Source organism: Schistocerca gregaria, chromosome 6, assembly GCF_023897955.1.
Source record: "Schistocerca gregaria isolate iqSchGreg1 chromosome 6, iqSchGreg1.2, whole genome shotgun sequence".
Lineage (NCBI taxonomy): Eukaryota > Metazoa > Arthropoda > Insecta > Orthoptera > Acrididae > Schistocerca > Schistocerca gregaria.
The window spans coordinates 388,471,835-388,489,797 of record NC_064925.1 but is presented as its reverse complement, the minus strand read 5'-3'; the positions used below and the strand labels follow the sequence as shown (position 1 = coordinate 388,489,797).

At 42.0% G+C, this 17,963-nt stretch overlaps 1 protein-coding gene across 5 annotated transcripts in view; it reads left to right on the top strand.

The window, feature by feature from the left end:
• The window catches only part of LOC126278075 (HMG box-containing protein 1-like), a 77,117-nt gene that overhangs the window by 10,654 nt on the left and 48,500 nt on the right, over positions 1–17,963 (top strand). For all 5 annotated transcript variants that reach the window (XM_049977910.1, XM_049977906.1, XM_049977908.1 and 2 more), the window contains exon 3: positions 14,036–14,265. In XM_049977910.1, the coding sequence (XP_049833867.1) occupies positions 14,036–14,265 (230 nt within the window). The remainder of the gene's footprint in view (positions 1–14,035; positions 14,266–17,963) is intronic.

The following is a 17,963-nucleotide window of genomic DNA, read 5'->3' as shown; positions in this document are numbered from 1 at the left end:
TGCCTGTAACCTTAATATTTTAACAGTCTTTTACATTGCGCCTGTCTCCAACCTAATGCCTCCTCTAGGCAATGAGTAGCAGTCTGTCCTTTTACATATTATTGTTATTCCATCTTGGAGTTTCCATTGTTTGCTTTATGTTGAAATAACCTACATTTGATAGATGAACTACGTGACAAGTTAAACGGTATGAAATATGTGATGACAACTTGTAACATCACTTCATTTTACTTCCCTATGTTGTGGAAATGCCGCACAAAATATTTTACAAAATCCCTTTCATTAATATGACAGAAAGTAGTAACTTACAGAATGTGTAACGAATATGATGAGTTATGCTGTATTAAAATGTGAACTTAATTGACATCAAAGTTCTTAGTCAGTGCAATATAAATTATGAGATCCTAGAATGAAATTTCCACTCTACAGTGGAGCATGCGCTGATATGAAACTTCCTGGCAGATTAAAACTGTGTGCCGGACCGAGACTCGAACTCAGGACCTTTGCCTTTTGCGGGCAAGTGCTCTACCAACTGAGCTACCCAAGCACGACTCCTGCCCTGTCCTCACAGCTTTACTTCTGCCAGTACCTCGTCTCCTACCTTCCAAACTTTACAGAAGCTCTCCTGCGAACCTTGCAGAACTAGCATTCCTGAAAGAAAGGATATTGCAGAGACATGGCTTAGCCACAGCCTGGGGGATGTTTCTAGAATGGAATGAAGGTAGGAGACGAGGTGCTGGCAGAAGTAAAGCTGTGAGGACGGGGCGTGAGTCGTGCTTGGGTAGCTCAGTTGGTAGAGCAGTTGCCCGCGAAAGGCAAAGGTCCCGAGTTCGAGTCTCAGTCCGGCACACAGTTTTAATCTGCCAGGAAGTTTTATGAGATCCTACTTTGGCAGACTAAAATTTAGGCCAGAGCAATCCTGCCATCAGAGCTGCAGCATACCAAATCCTTAAAATGGTTTACAAACCTTTAATATCCATTAATGCATATAAAAGACTTACATATGGGGTACTTGTGGGTGCAGTGAGGCTACAGGTCTCATTTCTCTCATGTGCACAGACCTGTACATGTGATCTGTATTTTGTGTAGTTTTGGACAGGTCTTGCGATTTTGCTATGGTAGCTATTGAAGGTTTCACAACCTGTAAGCAAAGCAAGCTTTTGGTGAAAAGGCCTTCTTAAAACAAACACACACACACACACACACACACACACACACATTTACAACTCATATACTTATGATCATGGTCTCTCACTGCTGATGCCAGAGTGCAAGCAGGAGCACATGACAGGAGATTCTTCTCTTATCCCAATTCACACTCACTAGCCTCATCTAATCTAGTCAAATATGCTGTGTCCCCCTTCTTCATACATATCCACCCACTTACCTGCAATCCACATTATAATCTTTTTATTTATTTTTATCTTTGAACCCATTGTGTTTTCACATTGATTTCAGCTTGTTTTCGTATTTGTTAAAGACCTTCTCTCTTTTTCCTGGTCCCAACAGTGGAAACACTTTTTTGTGTTCGATCCTCCTTCCAACTATTACCCATCCCCACTGCTCCCAAATTACCCCTTGTTAACTTTCCATAATTTATTTAGCTCAGTTCTTGCCTCCCCGTCATTCCCCAAATCCCTCAATACACAAACTAACCGTACACATCCACAGAAAGAACCGCAGTCCGTACCTAAAAACTGGTCCCAACCTTGTAATCTTACTTGCTGACAAAGGCTCCACCATTGTTGTTTTGGACTGCAAGGATTACCTGGTGGAAGGACTTCGCCAGTTGTCAGATTCGCACACCTATGAACCTACCACAGTGACCCCTTTCCCGAAATCCAACAGGATCTCCAAGCGCTCCTCAAGTCCTTAGGCCCACCCCAGAACCTCTTCCCACAGTCTATCTCTCTCCTCACCCTAGCATTCCATTCACTGTTGCCATCTACATACTACCTAAAGTTCATAGACCCAACCACCCAGGACTCCATTGTGGTAGCTTACTGTGTCCCCACTGAGAAATCTCTCCTGTCGTAGACCAACACCTTCAGTCTGTTACCCGCAACCCACCCTCCAGTAGAAAAGATACCAACCATTTCCTCCCCCCAACTCGCCACATGGTGCCGTGCTCATCATTGTTGACATCACCTCAGTTTAATCTAACTTCCCTAATGCCAATGTCATTGCTACATTACGTTTACCAAGACCCAAAGGGTTGCAAACTTACAACCTCCTTCCTGGTCACCATGACCAACTGTATTTTCACCCACAGTTACTTTTCCTTTGAAGGCATCACATGCAAACAAACACATGGTATGGCTATAGACACCCACTTGGCACCATCAGGTGCCAACCTACCCATGAGCCATCTAGAGGAATCCTTAACTGCACAGAATCTGAAGCCTCTCACCTGATTCGGGCTCATTGATGATGTCTTCATAGTCTGAATCAAGGGTGATGACACACTATTCACATTCCTCCAGAACCTGAACAACTTCTCCCCCTTTTGCTTCACCTCATCCTTCTAAACCCAACAACCCACTTTCCTCAATGTTGACGTCCACCTCAAGATGGCTACATCAGTATCTCTGTACATATCAAATGTACCAACCATCAGCAATACCTCCACTCTGAAAGCTGCCACACATTCCAAACCAAGAAGTCCCTTCCATACAGCCTAGCCACTTGTGGGCATCACATCTGTAGTGACTAGCAGTCCCTCTCATAATACCCTATGGCTCTCACTGAGGCCTTCAGAGACAGTAATTACTCCCCCCCCCCCCCCCCCTGTCCTTCCACAACCTTGTACAGAAACAGGTCTCCCATGCCATACCTTTCCAGTCTCCCACCACCTCATGAAATTCTACTGTCTAGCCACAGAGGAGCATTTCCCTTGTGACTCAGTACCACCAAGGATTGTAGCAACTGAATCGCAGTCTCTGCAAGTGTTTTGACTACCTCTCGTCGTGCTCTAAAATGAGGAATGTTCTATCCACTATCCTCCCCATCCCTCCCACTGTGATATTCTGCCACCTACCAAACCTACACAATATCTTCGGCCATCCCTACTCAACCCCATCTCCCAGCCCCTTGCCTCAAGGCTCACATTCCTGTGACATACCTAGATGCAAAACCTGGCCATACATCCTCCCACCACCACCTACTCTAGTCCAGTCATGAACATCACTTATCCCATCAAAAGCAGGACTACCTGTGAAAGGCTCCCAGAGAGCAGTGTGGCCTGAGCTCCCAGTTGGTGCACATCAACAGTGCAGAAAGATACGTATATAGCTTCTTTTCTGTGTTTACTTCGTAGACTCTTACTTAAATTGCGCGTTTTGTATAGGAGGTGTAATTTCGAGTTTTAGTTACTGTAATTGTAAATTCAGGCAGATTGTACCGCAGTTGTTAGGCATTTGTACAGGTTAGTTCATACATTTGTTGCGTGTTTCCCTTGCGTTATCTAGGCACGTACTCGTGTTTCAGTAACTGTTGTTCAGCATCGATTAGAATGGACAGGGACTGTGATTGCTGTGTTTGGATGAGGGCTGAGTTGGCATCCCTACAATCACAGCTGCAGGCAGTGCTGACTTCGGTCGCGCAGCTTGAGGCTGTTGCCAATGGGCACCACTGTGGGGAGCCGGACTTAGGTATCATGGGGATGTCAACCTCGTCCCATCTGTCCCCAGATTGATCTGCCGCTTTGGGTGCCCGGTTGCTGCCCACAGTGGGGCTAAGCCCTCGCCTGTGGTTGATTGGTCGTTCTAAGGCATGGCAGGCAGCGAAAGACATCCCCAGAGGCTTATCAGAAAGCCTCCCCGGTGCGTCTGACAAACAGGTTTCAGGTACTGTCTCTGGCTGAGCCAGATGCAGCTGCCTGCCCTGTTTCAGAGGATGATTCTCAGCCTTCAAGGTCTGGGAAATCGCAGAGGGTGAGCTTGTTGGTAGTTAGGAGCTCCAATGTTAGGCGCTTAATGGGGCCCCTTAGGGATATGGCGGCTAAGGAGGGAAAGAAATCCAGTGTGCATTCCAGGTGGAGTCATTCCTGATGTGGAAAGGGTCCTTCCGGATGCCATGAAGAGCACAGGGTGCAGCCAGCTGCAGGTGGTTCTGAGGAAATTCTTTCTGGATTCCAGCGGCTATCTGATTTGGTGAAGGCTGCTGGTCTTGCTTATGAGATGAAGGCAGAGCTCACCATCTGCAGCATTCTTGACAGAACCGGCTGCGGATCTTTGGTGCAGAGCCTGGTGGAGGGTCTGAATCGAGGCTCAGACGGTTTTGCAACCGTGTTTGCTGCAGATTCCTTGACTTGCGCCATAGGGTGGTGGGGTTTCGGGTTCCGCTGAATAGGTCAGGAGTTCACTACACTCAGCTGGCGGCTACACGGGTAGCGGAGGCTGTGTGGCATGGACTGGGCGGTTTTTTAGGTTAGAAGGCCTCGGGGAAAGTACAGGGTGGGCTGCAATCTTAAAGGGTGCATGGCAAATATAGGACGAGTTTGGATCAAGGAACAATCAGAATTGTGGTTGCAAATTGTTGTAGTTGTTCTGGGAAAGTCCCTGAGCTTCAAGCGCTAATAGAAAGCACAGAAGTTGAAATAGTTATAGGTACAGAAAGCTGGCTAAAGCCTGAAATAACTTCTGCAGAAATTTTTATAAAGTATCAGATGGTGTTTAGGAAAGATAGATTAGGCAGAATTGGTGGTGGAGTGTTTGTGTCTGTCAGTAGTGGTTTATCTTGTAGTGAAGTCGAAGTAGATACTCCGTGCGAATTGGTATGGGTGGAGGTTATACTTAACAGCCGAACTAGGTTAATAATTGGCTCCTTCTACTGACCCCCAGACTCCGATGATATAGTTGCTGAACAGTTCAGAGAAAATTTGAATCTCGTAACAAATAAATAGCCCCTCATGCGGTTGTAAATGGTAGGGACTTCAACCTTCCCTCAATATGTTGGCAAAAATACTTGTTCAAAATCGGTGGTAGGCAGAAAACATCTTCCAAGATTGTCCTAAATGCTTTCTCCAAAAATTATTTCGAGCAGTTAGTCTACAAACCCATGCGAATTGTAAATGTTTGCAAAAACACACTTGACCTCTTAGCCACAAACAATCCAGAGCTAATAGAGAGCATCGTGACTGATCAGGGATTACTGATTAGTGATTACAAGGTCGTTGTAGCTAGGCTCAGTACCGTTTCTTCCAAATCCACCAGAAACATACGCAAAATAATTTTATTTAAAAAAGCGGATAAAGTGTCACTAGAAGCCTTCCTAAGAGACAATCTCCATTCCTTCTGAACTGACTATGCAAATGTAGATGAGATGTGGCTCAAATTCAAAGGTATAGTAGCAACAGCAATTGAGCTGCAGGCAGCGCTGACTTCGGTCGCGCAGCTTGAGGCTGTTGCCAATGGGCACCACTGTGGGGAGCCGGACTTAGGTATCAAGGGGATGTCAACCTCATCCCATCTGTTCCCAGATCGATCTGCCGCTGTGGTTGCCCCGGTTGCTGCCTGCAGTGGGACTGAGGGCTCATAAATTGGTAAGAGATGGAACTGATCCCCCATGGTACACAAAACACGTCCGAATGCTGTTGCAGAGGAAACGGAAAAAGCATGCGAAGTTCAGAAGAACGCGAAATCCCGAAGATTGGCTAAAGTTTGCAGACACACGAAATATGGTACGGACTTCAATGCGAGATGCTTTTAATAGGTTCCACAATGAAACATTGTCTAGAAATTTGGTAGAAAATCCGAAGAAATTCTGGTTGTATGTAAAGTGCACAAGCAGCAAGAAGCAGTCAATACCTTCACTGTGGAGTGTTGATGGTACTGTTACTGAAGACTGTGCCGCTAAAGCGGAGTTATTGAATGCAATTTTCTGAAATTGCTTCTCCAGGGAAGACGAATGGAATATTCCAGAATTTGAAACACGAACAGCTGCTAGCACAAGTTTCTTAGAAGTAGATACCTTAGGGGCTGCGAAGCAACTCAAATCAGTTGACACGGGCAAGTCTTCAGGTCCAAATTGTATACCGATTAAGTTCCTTTCAGATTCCGCTGATACAATAGCTCCCTACTTAGCAATCATATACAATCGCTCCCTCACCGATAGATCTGTACCTACATATTGGAAAATTGCGCAGGTCGCACCAGTGTTTAAGAAGGGTAGAAGGAGTAATCCATTGAACTACAGACCTATATCATTGACATCGGTTTGCAGTAGGGTTTTGGAGCATATACTATATTCAAACGTTATGAATCGCCTTGAAGGGAACGATCTATTGATACGTAATCAGCATGGTTGTAGAAAACATCGTTCTTGTGCAATGCAGCTAGCTCTTTATTCGCACGAAGTAATGGCCGCTATCGACAGGGGATCTCAGGTTGATACCGTATTTCTAGATTTCCGGAAAGCTTTTGACACTGTTGCTCACAAGCAACTTCTAATCAGGCTGCGGGCCTATGGGGTATCGTCTCAGTTGTGCGACTGGATTCGTGATTTCCTGTCAGGAAGGTCGCAGTTCATAATAATAGATGGCAAATCATTGAGTAAAACTGAAGTGATATCAGGTGTTCCCCAGGGAAGTGTTCTGGGACCTCTGCTGTTCCTGATCTATATAAATGACCTGGGTGACAATCTGAGCAGTTCTCTTAGATTGTTCGCAGATGATGCTGTAATTTACCGTCTAGTAAGGTCATCCGAAGACCAGTATCAGTTGCAAAGCGATTTAGAAAAGATTGCTGTATGGTGTTGCAGGTGGCAGTTGATGCTAAGTAACGAAAAGTTTGAGGTGATCCACATGAGTTCCAAAAGAAATCCATTGGAATTTAATTACTCGGTAAATAGTACAATTCTCAATGCTGTCAATTCAACTAAGTACCTGGGTGTTAAAATTATGAACAGCTTCAGTTAGAAAGACCACATAGATAATATTGTGGGGAAGGCGAGCCAAAGGTTGCGTTTCATTGGCAGGACACTTAGAAGATGCAACAAGTCCACTAAAGAGACAGCTTACACTACACTCGTTCGTCCTTTGTTAGAATATTGCTGCACGGTGTGGGATCCTTACCAGGTGGGATTGACAGAGGACATCGAAAGGGTGCAAAAAAGGGCAGCTCGTTTTGTATTATCACGTAATAGGGCAGAGTGTGTGGCAGATATGATACGCGAGTTGGGATGGAAGTCATTAAAGCAAAGACGTTTTCCGTCGCGGCGAGATCTATTTACGAAATGTCAGTCACCAACTTTCTCTTCCGAATGTGAAAATATTTAGTTGAGCCCAACCTACATAGGTAGGAATGATCATCAAAATAAAATAAGAGAAATCAGAGCTTGAACAGAAAGGTTTAGGTGTTCGTTTTTCCCGCGCGCTGTTCGGGAGTGGAATGGTAGAGAGATAGTATGATTGTGGTTCGATGAACCCTCTGCCAAGCACTTAAATGTGAATTGCGGAGTACTCATGTAGATGTAGATGAAAGCAGTCACGTGATTTACAAGCTAAGCTGCATTTTGCTTGAGCATGACAACTCACAAACTGTCTATTTGCATGAATGGCCGTTGACAGGAAACAGCTGGACCACTCTGTTGCTGAGCACGCAGCCCAATACAACATTCCTCATTTCAGTGACTGCTTCACTGAACTTTTCCAAATTGCAAAGGTGGGAACTCTCTCTGCAGTATATCCTAGATACCTATAACCCTCGTGGCCTCAAACTTCGGTACTCAGTGTCTCTCATCCCCCTATCCTCTTCTGTCTTTTTCTGCCCCCCCCCCCTCCCCCAACTTCCCAACTGCATCTAGTTGCCCTACCCTCTCTCCACCTCATCCTGTATACCCCCACATGCAGCATTTTACTGTCCCCCAGCTCTCTCCCTCCCCCTCCCTGCACCAGCCCCGTCCTTACCTACACCACCATTTGCTTCTCTCATCATACCCTGTTGCCCAGAGTCTGGCCTAAGCAGCTAGCGACAATGGTCATGTGTGTGTGAATTCTGATTACATGAATGTGTGTGTCTGTTGAAGGACTTTTGGCCGAAAGTTTACTTGTTTAGCAGTCCTTTTGAAGTGCCTGTCTGCGACCCGTCATCTTCACTGTATGATGAGTAGCAGTCTATCCTTTTTGTAATATTGTCATTATTCCATCCTGAATTTTCAGTGATAAGATTTTTTTCACTTAACATTTGGCTGTCTGTGAATGTATTTCCACTCCCGGGATTGGAATGACTCCTTACCCTCTCCCTTAAAACCCACATCCTTTCATCTTTCCTTCTCCTTCCCTCTTACCTGACGAAGCATCCACCGGTTGTGAAACCTCAAAATTTTGTGTGTGTGTTTGTGTGTTATTCTATTGTGCCTGTCTACTGGCGCTTTCCCGCTTGGTAAGTCTTGGAATCTTTGTTTTTAATATATTTTTCCCATGTGGAAGTTTTTTTCTATTTTATTTACATCATTAATTTTTTTTTTACTTACTTATTTATTTATTGTACGTATTGTATTGTAGGCGCTGTTACTTAAGACATTTTGTGGTATTGTGACTATACCAAGAGGGATATCACTGTCATTAATTTTCTGTCAGGTACATATTTTTCTATAGTTTGATAACTATTTGTTTGGACTTGACCAACAGAACCTCCACAGGTTCAGTGCCTGGTCTGAATCACACTACCTTCTATCAGACAAAATTTCTTATTACTTTCATAGAACACTAGTTCTTTTGTAATGACTACTTTTTTAAGGCTATGTGGCTTTTGATTTTTGTGTCTCTGCTACTGTTTTTTTTTATTCAGTTTCTCATCTGACTTCAGTCAGCATATTAAGGTCAATGAACTGAGTCACTTCCACAAAATATTAAATTACTTGTTTTCAGTTTTCTTTTTCGGAATGAAGTGAAGTATGCTTGTGCCAGATTTTGGTTCTGTATTTACGTGTAATTTTCCTGGATAAATGTTTCATGACTTTGAGGTCTTCTTCATCCATCTCGCATCTTTCTTTATATTACCACCACCTTTGTGATATGGACACATTGTGTTGAAGCTTTCACATGTTCATGTAAAGAGTATGCACACTAGATTCAAGTTCTCTGCAGAGGTGGAGTGAGAGAATAATTGCAATTTTTAGGTGTTTTCCTTGAAGGAAAATCAGGTGGGTAACTTTAGCAGCTCTGTGTACGAGAAGGCAACATTCACTGACTTATATCTTAGTGTGCAAAGCTTTCATCATCCAGCCTAAAAGATAGCAGTTTTAAAAATGCTGATAAAGCTAAAAAACTGTTTCGCTCAAAAACCAACTGAAGTCTGAGATCTGGCTACAGGGAAAGAGAGATTAAGTCAACCATCTCTGCGAAACAAAAACACAGATGTACTCAATCATCACTGGAAGATCAGTCTATAACACTATTTCCTTTCTTCAGAGCTACAACAAACAAAATAGGTAGAGGCCTGGGCAGACAACATTCATTATATTTTATGACCAACAAAGAAAATTGAAAAAATGTTGCATCTAGTAAATGACAGTCATAGTCTAATTTTTTTGGAATTAAAATCCCTTATGAATGTGGCAGCATGGAGACACGCAGTTAATGCTGAAAGTCTGCAGAGAAATAAACTGAGTTATCGACTATCCAAAGAAATTTGCATCACTCTTAACATTCCTCAGTCATAAAAGAAAAATATTATTTCTCATAGCATACAGAAGTTTTGCGACTTTGTGAAGTCTCCATGTCATACTTTAGTGAATTAAGTAAATTACTGGATGGTGTAACAGGTAAGACCCAACAATGACAACAGAGGAAGTCACCAAAAGCTTGAGATCACATGTAAATCTGATGTGACATGAAATCTGTGAGAGTTTATCCAAGAATGTTGCCACAAAGGCTTATGTTCTCATATGTAATGTTCCTGTCAGTCATGATAGAAAGACTGATCTCATACTATATGACAGCAGACAAATGTATTGATTACTTTTTCATCCTATTCTACTGTATTTTCATTGATCTGAGCATCTCAATGACTTTAATGCCTAATCTATGAATACTTCTAATTTATTTCATGTTTTCCTTTCTATTGTTGGATGGTAGAAGGCTATGAAAATCTCTGTATTTGTGCTGATTGCTAGTTCCAAGATTTTGTTCTGTACTTGGTAATAACTTCATTTTCTGTTAAAATTCATAACCAATGCTGCTACCACCTGCTTCTACAAAGACATTCAATTTGGGGGCAATCATTATAAACTGAAGTGCCAAAGAAACTAGTATAGGCAGACATATTAAAAGGCAGGCAGAATATGGTGCTATGATAGTCAACGCCTGTACAAGACAACAAGTGTCTGATGCATTTGTTAGATTGGTCACTGCTGCCACTATGGCAGGTTATGAAGATTTAAGTGAGTATTTTCAATTCGAGTGTTAGCAGACATAGGCGACATAAAAGTGAAAAAGCTTGCATACTTTGCCTACTTTCATTGCATAATGTCATATGGTATAATGTTTTGGGGTAACTCTTCAAGTCAAACAAAAGTTTTCAGAGTCCAAAAGCGTGTAATATGTATTATTTGTGGAGTAAACTCACGGATGTCTTGTAGAAACCTCTTCAAAGAACTGGGTATACTAACTACTGCCTCTCAGTATATTTACTCCTTAATGAAATTTGTCCTAAATAATATATCTCTTTTTTCCAACAAACAGCTCAGTTCATACATACAATATCAGGAACAAAAATGATCTGCACAAGAACTTAAAAGCACTTACTTTAGTTCAAAAAGGGGTCCACTACTCAGGAACACTCATCTTCAATAATTTGCCAGCAAACATAAAAAATTTAGTTACAAATACAGATCAGTTTAAAAGGAGCCTGAAAGACTTACTAGTAGCCAACTCCTTCTACTCCATTGACGTATTTTTTAATAGAAACAAATGATGTGTTGTATATATTTATACTATTAGTATTGTTATTTCAGCTTAAAAAAATAAAAAATACAAAATAAAAAAAAACGTGACATGTTCCACATCCACGAGGATCTCCTCAACACGGATCTATGGAACGAAAACTAATCTAATCTAGTTTGAATGTGGGATTATAGTGACGGGATACAGCATCTCTGAGGTAGCGATGAAGAGTGGATTTACCCATACAACTATTTCATGAGTGCACTGTGAACATCAGGAATCCAGTAAAACATCAAATCTCCAACATCGCTGTGGCTGGAATAAGATCCTGCAAGAACAGGACCAACAATGACTGAAGAGAATCATTCAGTGTTACGACAGAAGTGCAACCTTTCTGCAAATTGCTGCAGATTTCAGTGCTGGTCCACCAACAAGTGTCAGCATGCAAACCATTCAATGAAACATCATCAATATGGGCTTTCAGAGCCGAAGGCCCACGTGTGTACCCACGATGACTGCATGACACGAAGCTTTTGCGCCTTTCCTGGGCCCACTAAAACCAACATTGGACTGTTGATGGCTGGAAACATGTTGCCTGGTCAGATGATTCTGCTTTCAGATTGCATCGAGCGAATGAATGTGTACAGGTATGGAGACAACCTCACGAATCCATGGACCCTGTGTGTCAGCAGGGGCATGTTCAAGCTGGTGGAGGCTTTGTGATGGTGTGGGGCGTATGCAGTTGAAGTGACATGGCATCTCCGATATGTCTAGATATGACTCCGTCCAGTGACATGTACGTAAGCACCCTGCCTCATCACCTGCAACCATTCACATCCATTGTGCATTCCAAAGGACTTGAGCAATTCCAACTGGACAATGCAATACCCCACACATCTGGAATTGCTTCAGAGTGGCTACAGGAAAATCCTTTGAGTTTTAACACTTCCGCTGGCCACCAAACTCCCCAGACATGAACATTATTGAGCATGTCTGGGATGCCTTGCAACTTGGTGTTCAGAAGAGATCTTCACACCCTCATGTTCTTACAGATATGTGGACAGACTTTTAGGATTCATGGTGTCATTTCCCTCCAGCACTACTTCAGCCATTAGATGAGTCCATGCCATGTCGTGTTGCAGCAGTTCGGTATGCTTGCGGGGGCCCTACCAAAAAAAAAAAAAAAAATAAATAAAAAAAAATGCAGTTCCAGTATTTGGCTGGCAAAAGGGTGGAGCGATGAAATATCTGTGCTGTTGCTACGGATTAAATTACAAACCCCTTCACAATGTCTCACAGAATGGGAGCATGTGAAACTGTTGATGGTGGTCTGTTTGTCAAAGGGGACATAATTCTTGGTGACCTCCTTGGTGATAACTTTCCTCTCATCGCCACGGAGATTTATTTTTAATGCCTCTGGCAAGGTGTGCTTACTAAAATGCAGAACGAAAGATATATTACAATTTTATCATATAATCTCTGTTGTTACTTGAATTGTAGCGTAATGTGTTGCAGATGTACTGCAGGATGTATTTTTTTCCTTCATAAATGAATATCTGTTAAGGTTATATCTAACTTCTAACGAACTATTATGAAAAATTACACTTCCTGCCTCTGATTCGTCCTCTAGTAAACCACTTAAATATTTTTTACAACATTTAATTGGTAATGCAACCTACTTTTTGACTCATTTATAAACACACACTGATGGAAAAAACCGCAACATTGAGAAGGAGTTGTCACATAACAGAAGTTGCTAGGCATCTTACTAAATCTGAAATATTGTGTCTTTTCAGATTTAATGCCATTTGCGTAAGAGTGGCACTAGTTGTGCCACTATGAGGGTGCAGATCAAGTTTGCATTAAATACATGCTGTAACAATCATGAGCACTAATTACCTTTGAGGCTGGATGTAGTGATATTAGTCAAGAATGCCTCTAAGGTGACAAAGATGCTATTATCAGTAGCCAGCTGAGTTTGAACAAGGTCATGTAATAGGGTTACGAGAAGCTGGACGTTCCTTCTGTGATATTGCAGACAGGTTTGGCAGGAATGTAGCCACTGTATATGATTGCTGACAACAGTGGTCACAAGACTGTACGATCACAAGAAGGCCGGGCTCTGGGTGGCCACATGGCACTGCCGAGGAACAACCGTAATGTTCGGTGTGAGGCCCTGGCACATCGTACTGCATCTGCAGCAGCAGTTGGCACCACAGTGACACAACTGTTACAATTTGGTTACTTATTCACAAATTCAAGCCTGTAGCATGTATACCAAACCTCTGCCATTTGTAGCTTCAGTGGTGTCAAACAAGAGCTCTTTGGAGGACAGGGTGGAGCTCTGTTCTGTTTTCTGATGAAAAGTGGTTACGCCTCAGTGCCATTGATGGCCGTGTGTTGGATAGGAGGAGGCCAGTTGAAGGCCTGCAACCAACCAGTTTGCACACTACACACACTGGACCCACACTTGGAGTTTTTTGTCTGTAGTGCAATTTTGTATGACAGCAAATTTTTACGTCCATCTAGTGATTCAACCTGTTGTGCTGTCATTTATGAAAAACATTCCGGGAACTGTTTTCAGACAGGGTAAGGCTCATCCACATACCGCTGTTATAACCCAATGTGACTGATAGTGTGTTGACATGTTGGCTTGGCCTGCTCAATCACCAGATCTGTCTCCAATCGAGCATATCAGGCAACAGCTCCAGTGTCATCCACAAACAACATTAACCATCCCTGTATTGACCAAACAAGTGCAACAGGCATGGAACTCCATCCCATAAAATGATATCTGGCACCTGTACAACACAATGCATCCACATTTGTTTCCTTGCTTTAAGTATTCTCACAGTTACACCAGTTATTAATGTACTAGCATTTCACATTTTCACTGATTTATCTCATACTTACATTGGCATATCACCTTGCATTGTTAATCACTTAAATATGTTACCTAGATGAAAGTATTCTCAAAATAACATTAATTATTTATTGATGTTAAATTTTTTTTCCATCAGTGTAGTATAACCTCAAAACATTAATCTTGTATTGTGATTGTTAATACAAGCCACTGAAATGATACATAATTTTAGAGATTTTTTTATTTACAGATTTTATTGTGAAGATTTTTTTACAATTATTTTGTAGGGCATACAGCTTTTCATGGAATTCAGATGTCACCCCACCACCTACTCCACCACAGCAGCCAGCACAAGCCATTATTACTGCCACCACAGTAAAAGTGGAGCTGCCTGCAAGTCCAAGTACACAGCAGGCCCAGAGCTCAGTTCTCATGAGCCCAGCATCCCTCACCAGCAGCCGTGAGGATCTCCATTCTTGTCCATGGCCTGCTCCAGTGTGGCACTGCTTCCAGCCAGGTAGAACTACAATTTACTCTTAAATTTTGTTCTTAGATTGCACCATACCATCATTCATGTAATGGGTAGTCTATATTTTAATTAATTATGTCATGACATGGTTTGTGTTGTACTAATTGTTCTCATAATATTTTCATCTGGTAGACACCACATTCCACCAGTGAAGGCATGGCGATGCACAGTAACTAGCAAATAAAGAGGAAAATTTTACACGCATCCAAAGACTTCATATGTTAATGGTGTCCTTCTGGGTGTTCATTTGCATGTTATTTCCATGTGAGTTGGGCTGTTGGGTGTACTCGCTGCCTGGACCCTAACCAGACTGTGTGCTATTGTTGGTCCTGTGCCACTATATGTAGCTGAGTTCAGCAACCGCTAAGCCCTGTGACACTCCTTTGTTAGGGTGTGTTGCTGATGTTTGTTTCAAAAAAAAAAAAAAAAGTTTTGTACTAGTATGATAAATGGGAGCATTTTGCACAAACAAGTTAAAGCTGTATAGAAATTCTACACAGGCTGTATTTGTAGGATTAAAGTAGGAAACATAATTTCCCCACCAGTCATAGTTTCTGTTCAGGAAGCTCCTGAGAGATGGAGAAAAGATTGCTGCAAAATGGGAATATGCCCAGAAGATAAAACTTTGTACACCCATGTTGACAATCAGGTTATTGTTGCTGAAGATATTGGTGGTGCAAGCTACATGCTGCAAAAACTGAAGAATTCAAGGAATTGCAAGAAAAAAATGCAGAAAACTGAAGGTGTAGTGTTAGGAAAAAGAAATGTAGAAGATGTAGACACTGAACCGAGAAAATTCAAATGATGTAATCCTTTCAGATACTTGAGCAGATTGCTATCATTCAGTAGCAGAAGCATAGTTGACTTAAATAACAAAATACATTAAGGGAAGTGAACAATAAGACAGTCCAACTCTGTCCTCTGGAATAGCAATATAAGAAAAAGGATGATTCAAATCATCTTGAGGATCTACTCACCAAGTGGTGGCAGAACACAAACACAAAAGGAAGTTATAATTAGGCAAGCTTTCAGAGCCAGTGGCTCCTTTTTCATCAGGCAGAAGAGTTGAAGGGGAAGGAAGAAGATTGAAGGAAAAGGATCGAAGAGGTCTAGGGAAAGGGGTGGATTTCAGGAAAGTCACCAAGAAGTGTGGGTCTCTCACTAAAAGACGAAATGTAGTGACAACACACCTGAAGAATCACCATCACCCAAATGTGGAACTGAAGAAGACATTGCAGATGTTTGTATTCCTGGAAGTGAAGTTATTGATGCATTGCATGTTAGCATTTCTGCTGTAGCCCCTACTATATCCCCCCCCTTAAATGTCAAGGAAAGGTAAGAAGTATGTAAATAGAAACCTGAAAGAAATTGAAACAAGTTTTACACAAGCAACATCTTCAAAACTCTCTGAAGTGTATAATGTAGATGCACGTGGTGCAGAACCTGAATATAGTGATATGTGCACGAAATTTGATGGGTGGTTTCAAATCTAAATACTACTATCTCAGCAGCCACCTATACTGAGAAGGCACAGCTGCTGACACTAAATGGTGTATGGACATGCCCAGCTTCTTACTGTGAGCATCTATTGCAAGATGATACGCTTACTGTTGCTCTGGAATATTACCTATGTGGTGACGAAGATTGCAGCAGGCAAAGTCCTAACCAGGGTGTTGTTATCTCTGTTAGTGAGAATTGTGAAAAAGGTAAAAAGATATGAGTACATGAATAAGAGAAGCATATCTTCTAATGAAAGAGGAGAACCTAAATTTAAAAATTGGTCTCACAAAATTCTACTCCTTACGACCAAAATGATTAAAATACCAACCAGTGCATGAAGTATGCACATGTATTTACAGCACTAATTTGAAACTTGTTTGTTTTGCCATAAGAAGTATCACAGGAAAGAAGTAACAGATGGACCTGATGCTTTTGTGTGTATGTCAAGAGCTGCAAGATAAATGTTGGTTGCAGGAGTGTGCGATGTGTTCTGGTGCTGAAGTAGTGACTGTTAAGCGTTACACCTTCAGGATACTGACAAAGACATAACCTATGCATTGTCGGAGAGAGGAGAGTTGATGAAGAAGACAGTAGATCCAGAGAAGTTTGTTACAGAGGTTAGGCATTGAGTCATGAAAGGAAAAGCTCACCATCATATCTGGAGGATTCAGAGACAGGCCATAGTAGAAGTAAAATCAGCCACATCCCAGAACACTGACACATTAGTTCTTCATTTAGAGTTTGCTGAGAACTGATCTGTTGCTTTGAAGAACAAAATTCTAAGTTACCACTGGCACACATCACAGGTACCAATATTCACATGTGTTGCTCACTTCCTTGGACTTGCATTGTAAGCAGTCAGCGTGATAATTGATGACATAGCATCCGGAGGCCATGCATTTCCTAAACATGTGACTGATGGTGCAACATCTCTTTTTAGAAACCGCTTTCAGCTTTAAGAGCTTATTCAACATTGTAGTACAGGAATTAAGACAAAAAATGGATCTTTTCAGCAACAAATCATGGGAAAAGTGCATGTGATGGTGTAGGAGGTCTCTCTGTAAACATCTTACAACAAGATTTAATCTCTAGCATGAAACCTTCATTGCTATAAGAGAAATGAAAGTACATTAAGAGAATTCCATTTGGAAAAAGAGAGGAGAGTGATCTGCTATGAAGCCTGTGGTAAGAATTCAATCAAGTCACTACTGGGTTGCATCCCATAGTGGCATGTACATTGCAAAAACAATTCTCCACAAAATGCAGCCTGTTACTCTGTGTTAAGTGCAGAGACCACAGTACACATTAGAAGACTTTATAATGAGTCACTTCATTCCTTACTTGTATGAAAATCAGTGGAGGGCAGGACACATAAGTGTATTTCATGAGCTGTCAGAAATAACCATCTCCTTAATGATGCATCATGGTCCTGCTAATGCTTTCAAATGGCCATCGTCAAAAGCTCATTGTGCAGTTCCCTTTTCCCAAGTACTGCTCTTGTTGGATCATTCTTGTCCGTATGCAAATTCAGCTGGGCTATACAAGTTCAATAAGAAGCAGATGAATCAAACAAATGAACTGTTTTGTGCAGTGTTGATTGTTACATTGTAGGCAGTTTTAATTCATGGAAAGTTGTGAAGAAGTAAAATCATGACAAAAGACAATAACAATTTGTGAATAATATCATATAAAGAAAATTAGTATAAATATTCTGTATCCCATTTTTGTTATAAAATGCTTTCGAACCAAATTATGAATTTTTTTCCACTTACTTCCCCCCCCCCCCCCCATGAACCATGGACCTTGCCGTTGGTGGGGAGGCTTGCGTGCCTCAGCGATACAGATGGCCGTACCGTAGGTGCAACCACAACGGAGGGGTATCTGTTGAGAGGCCAGACAAACGTGTGGTTCCTGAAGAGGGGCAGCAGCCTTTTCAGTAGTTGCAGGGGCAACAGTCTGGATGATTGACTGATCTGGCCTTGCAACATTAACCAAAACGGCGTTGCTGTGCTGGTACTGCGAACGGCTGAAAGCAAGGGGAAACTACAGCTGTAATTTTTCCCGAGGACATGCAGCTTTACTGTATGATTAAATGATGATGGCATCCTCTTGGGTAAAATATTCCGGAGGTAAAATAGTCCCCCATTCGGATCTCCGGGCGGGGACTACTCAGGAGGATGTCGTTA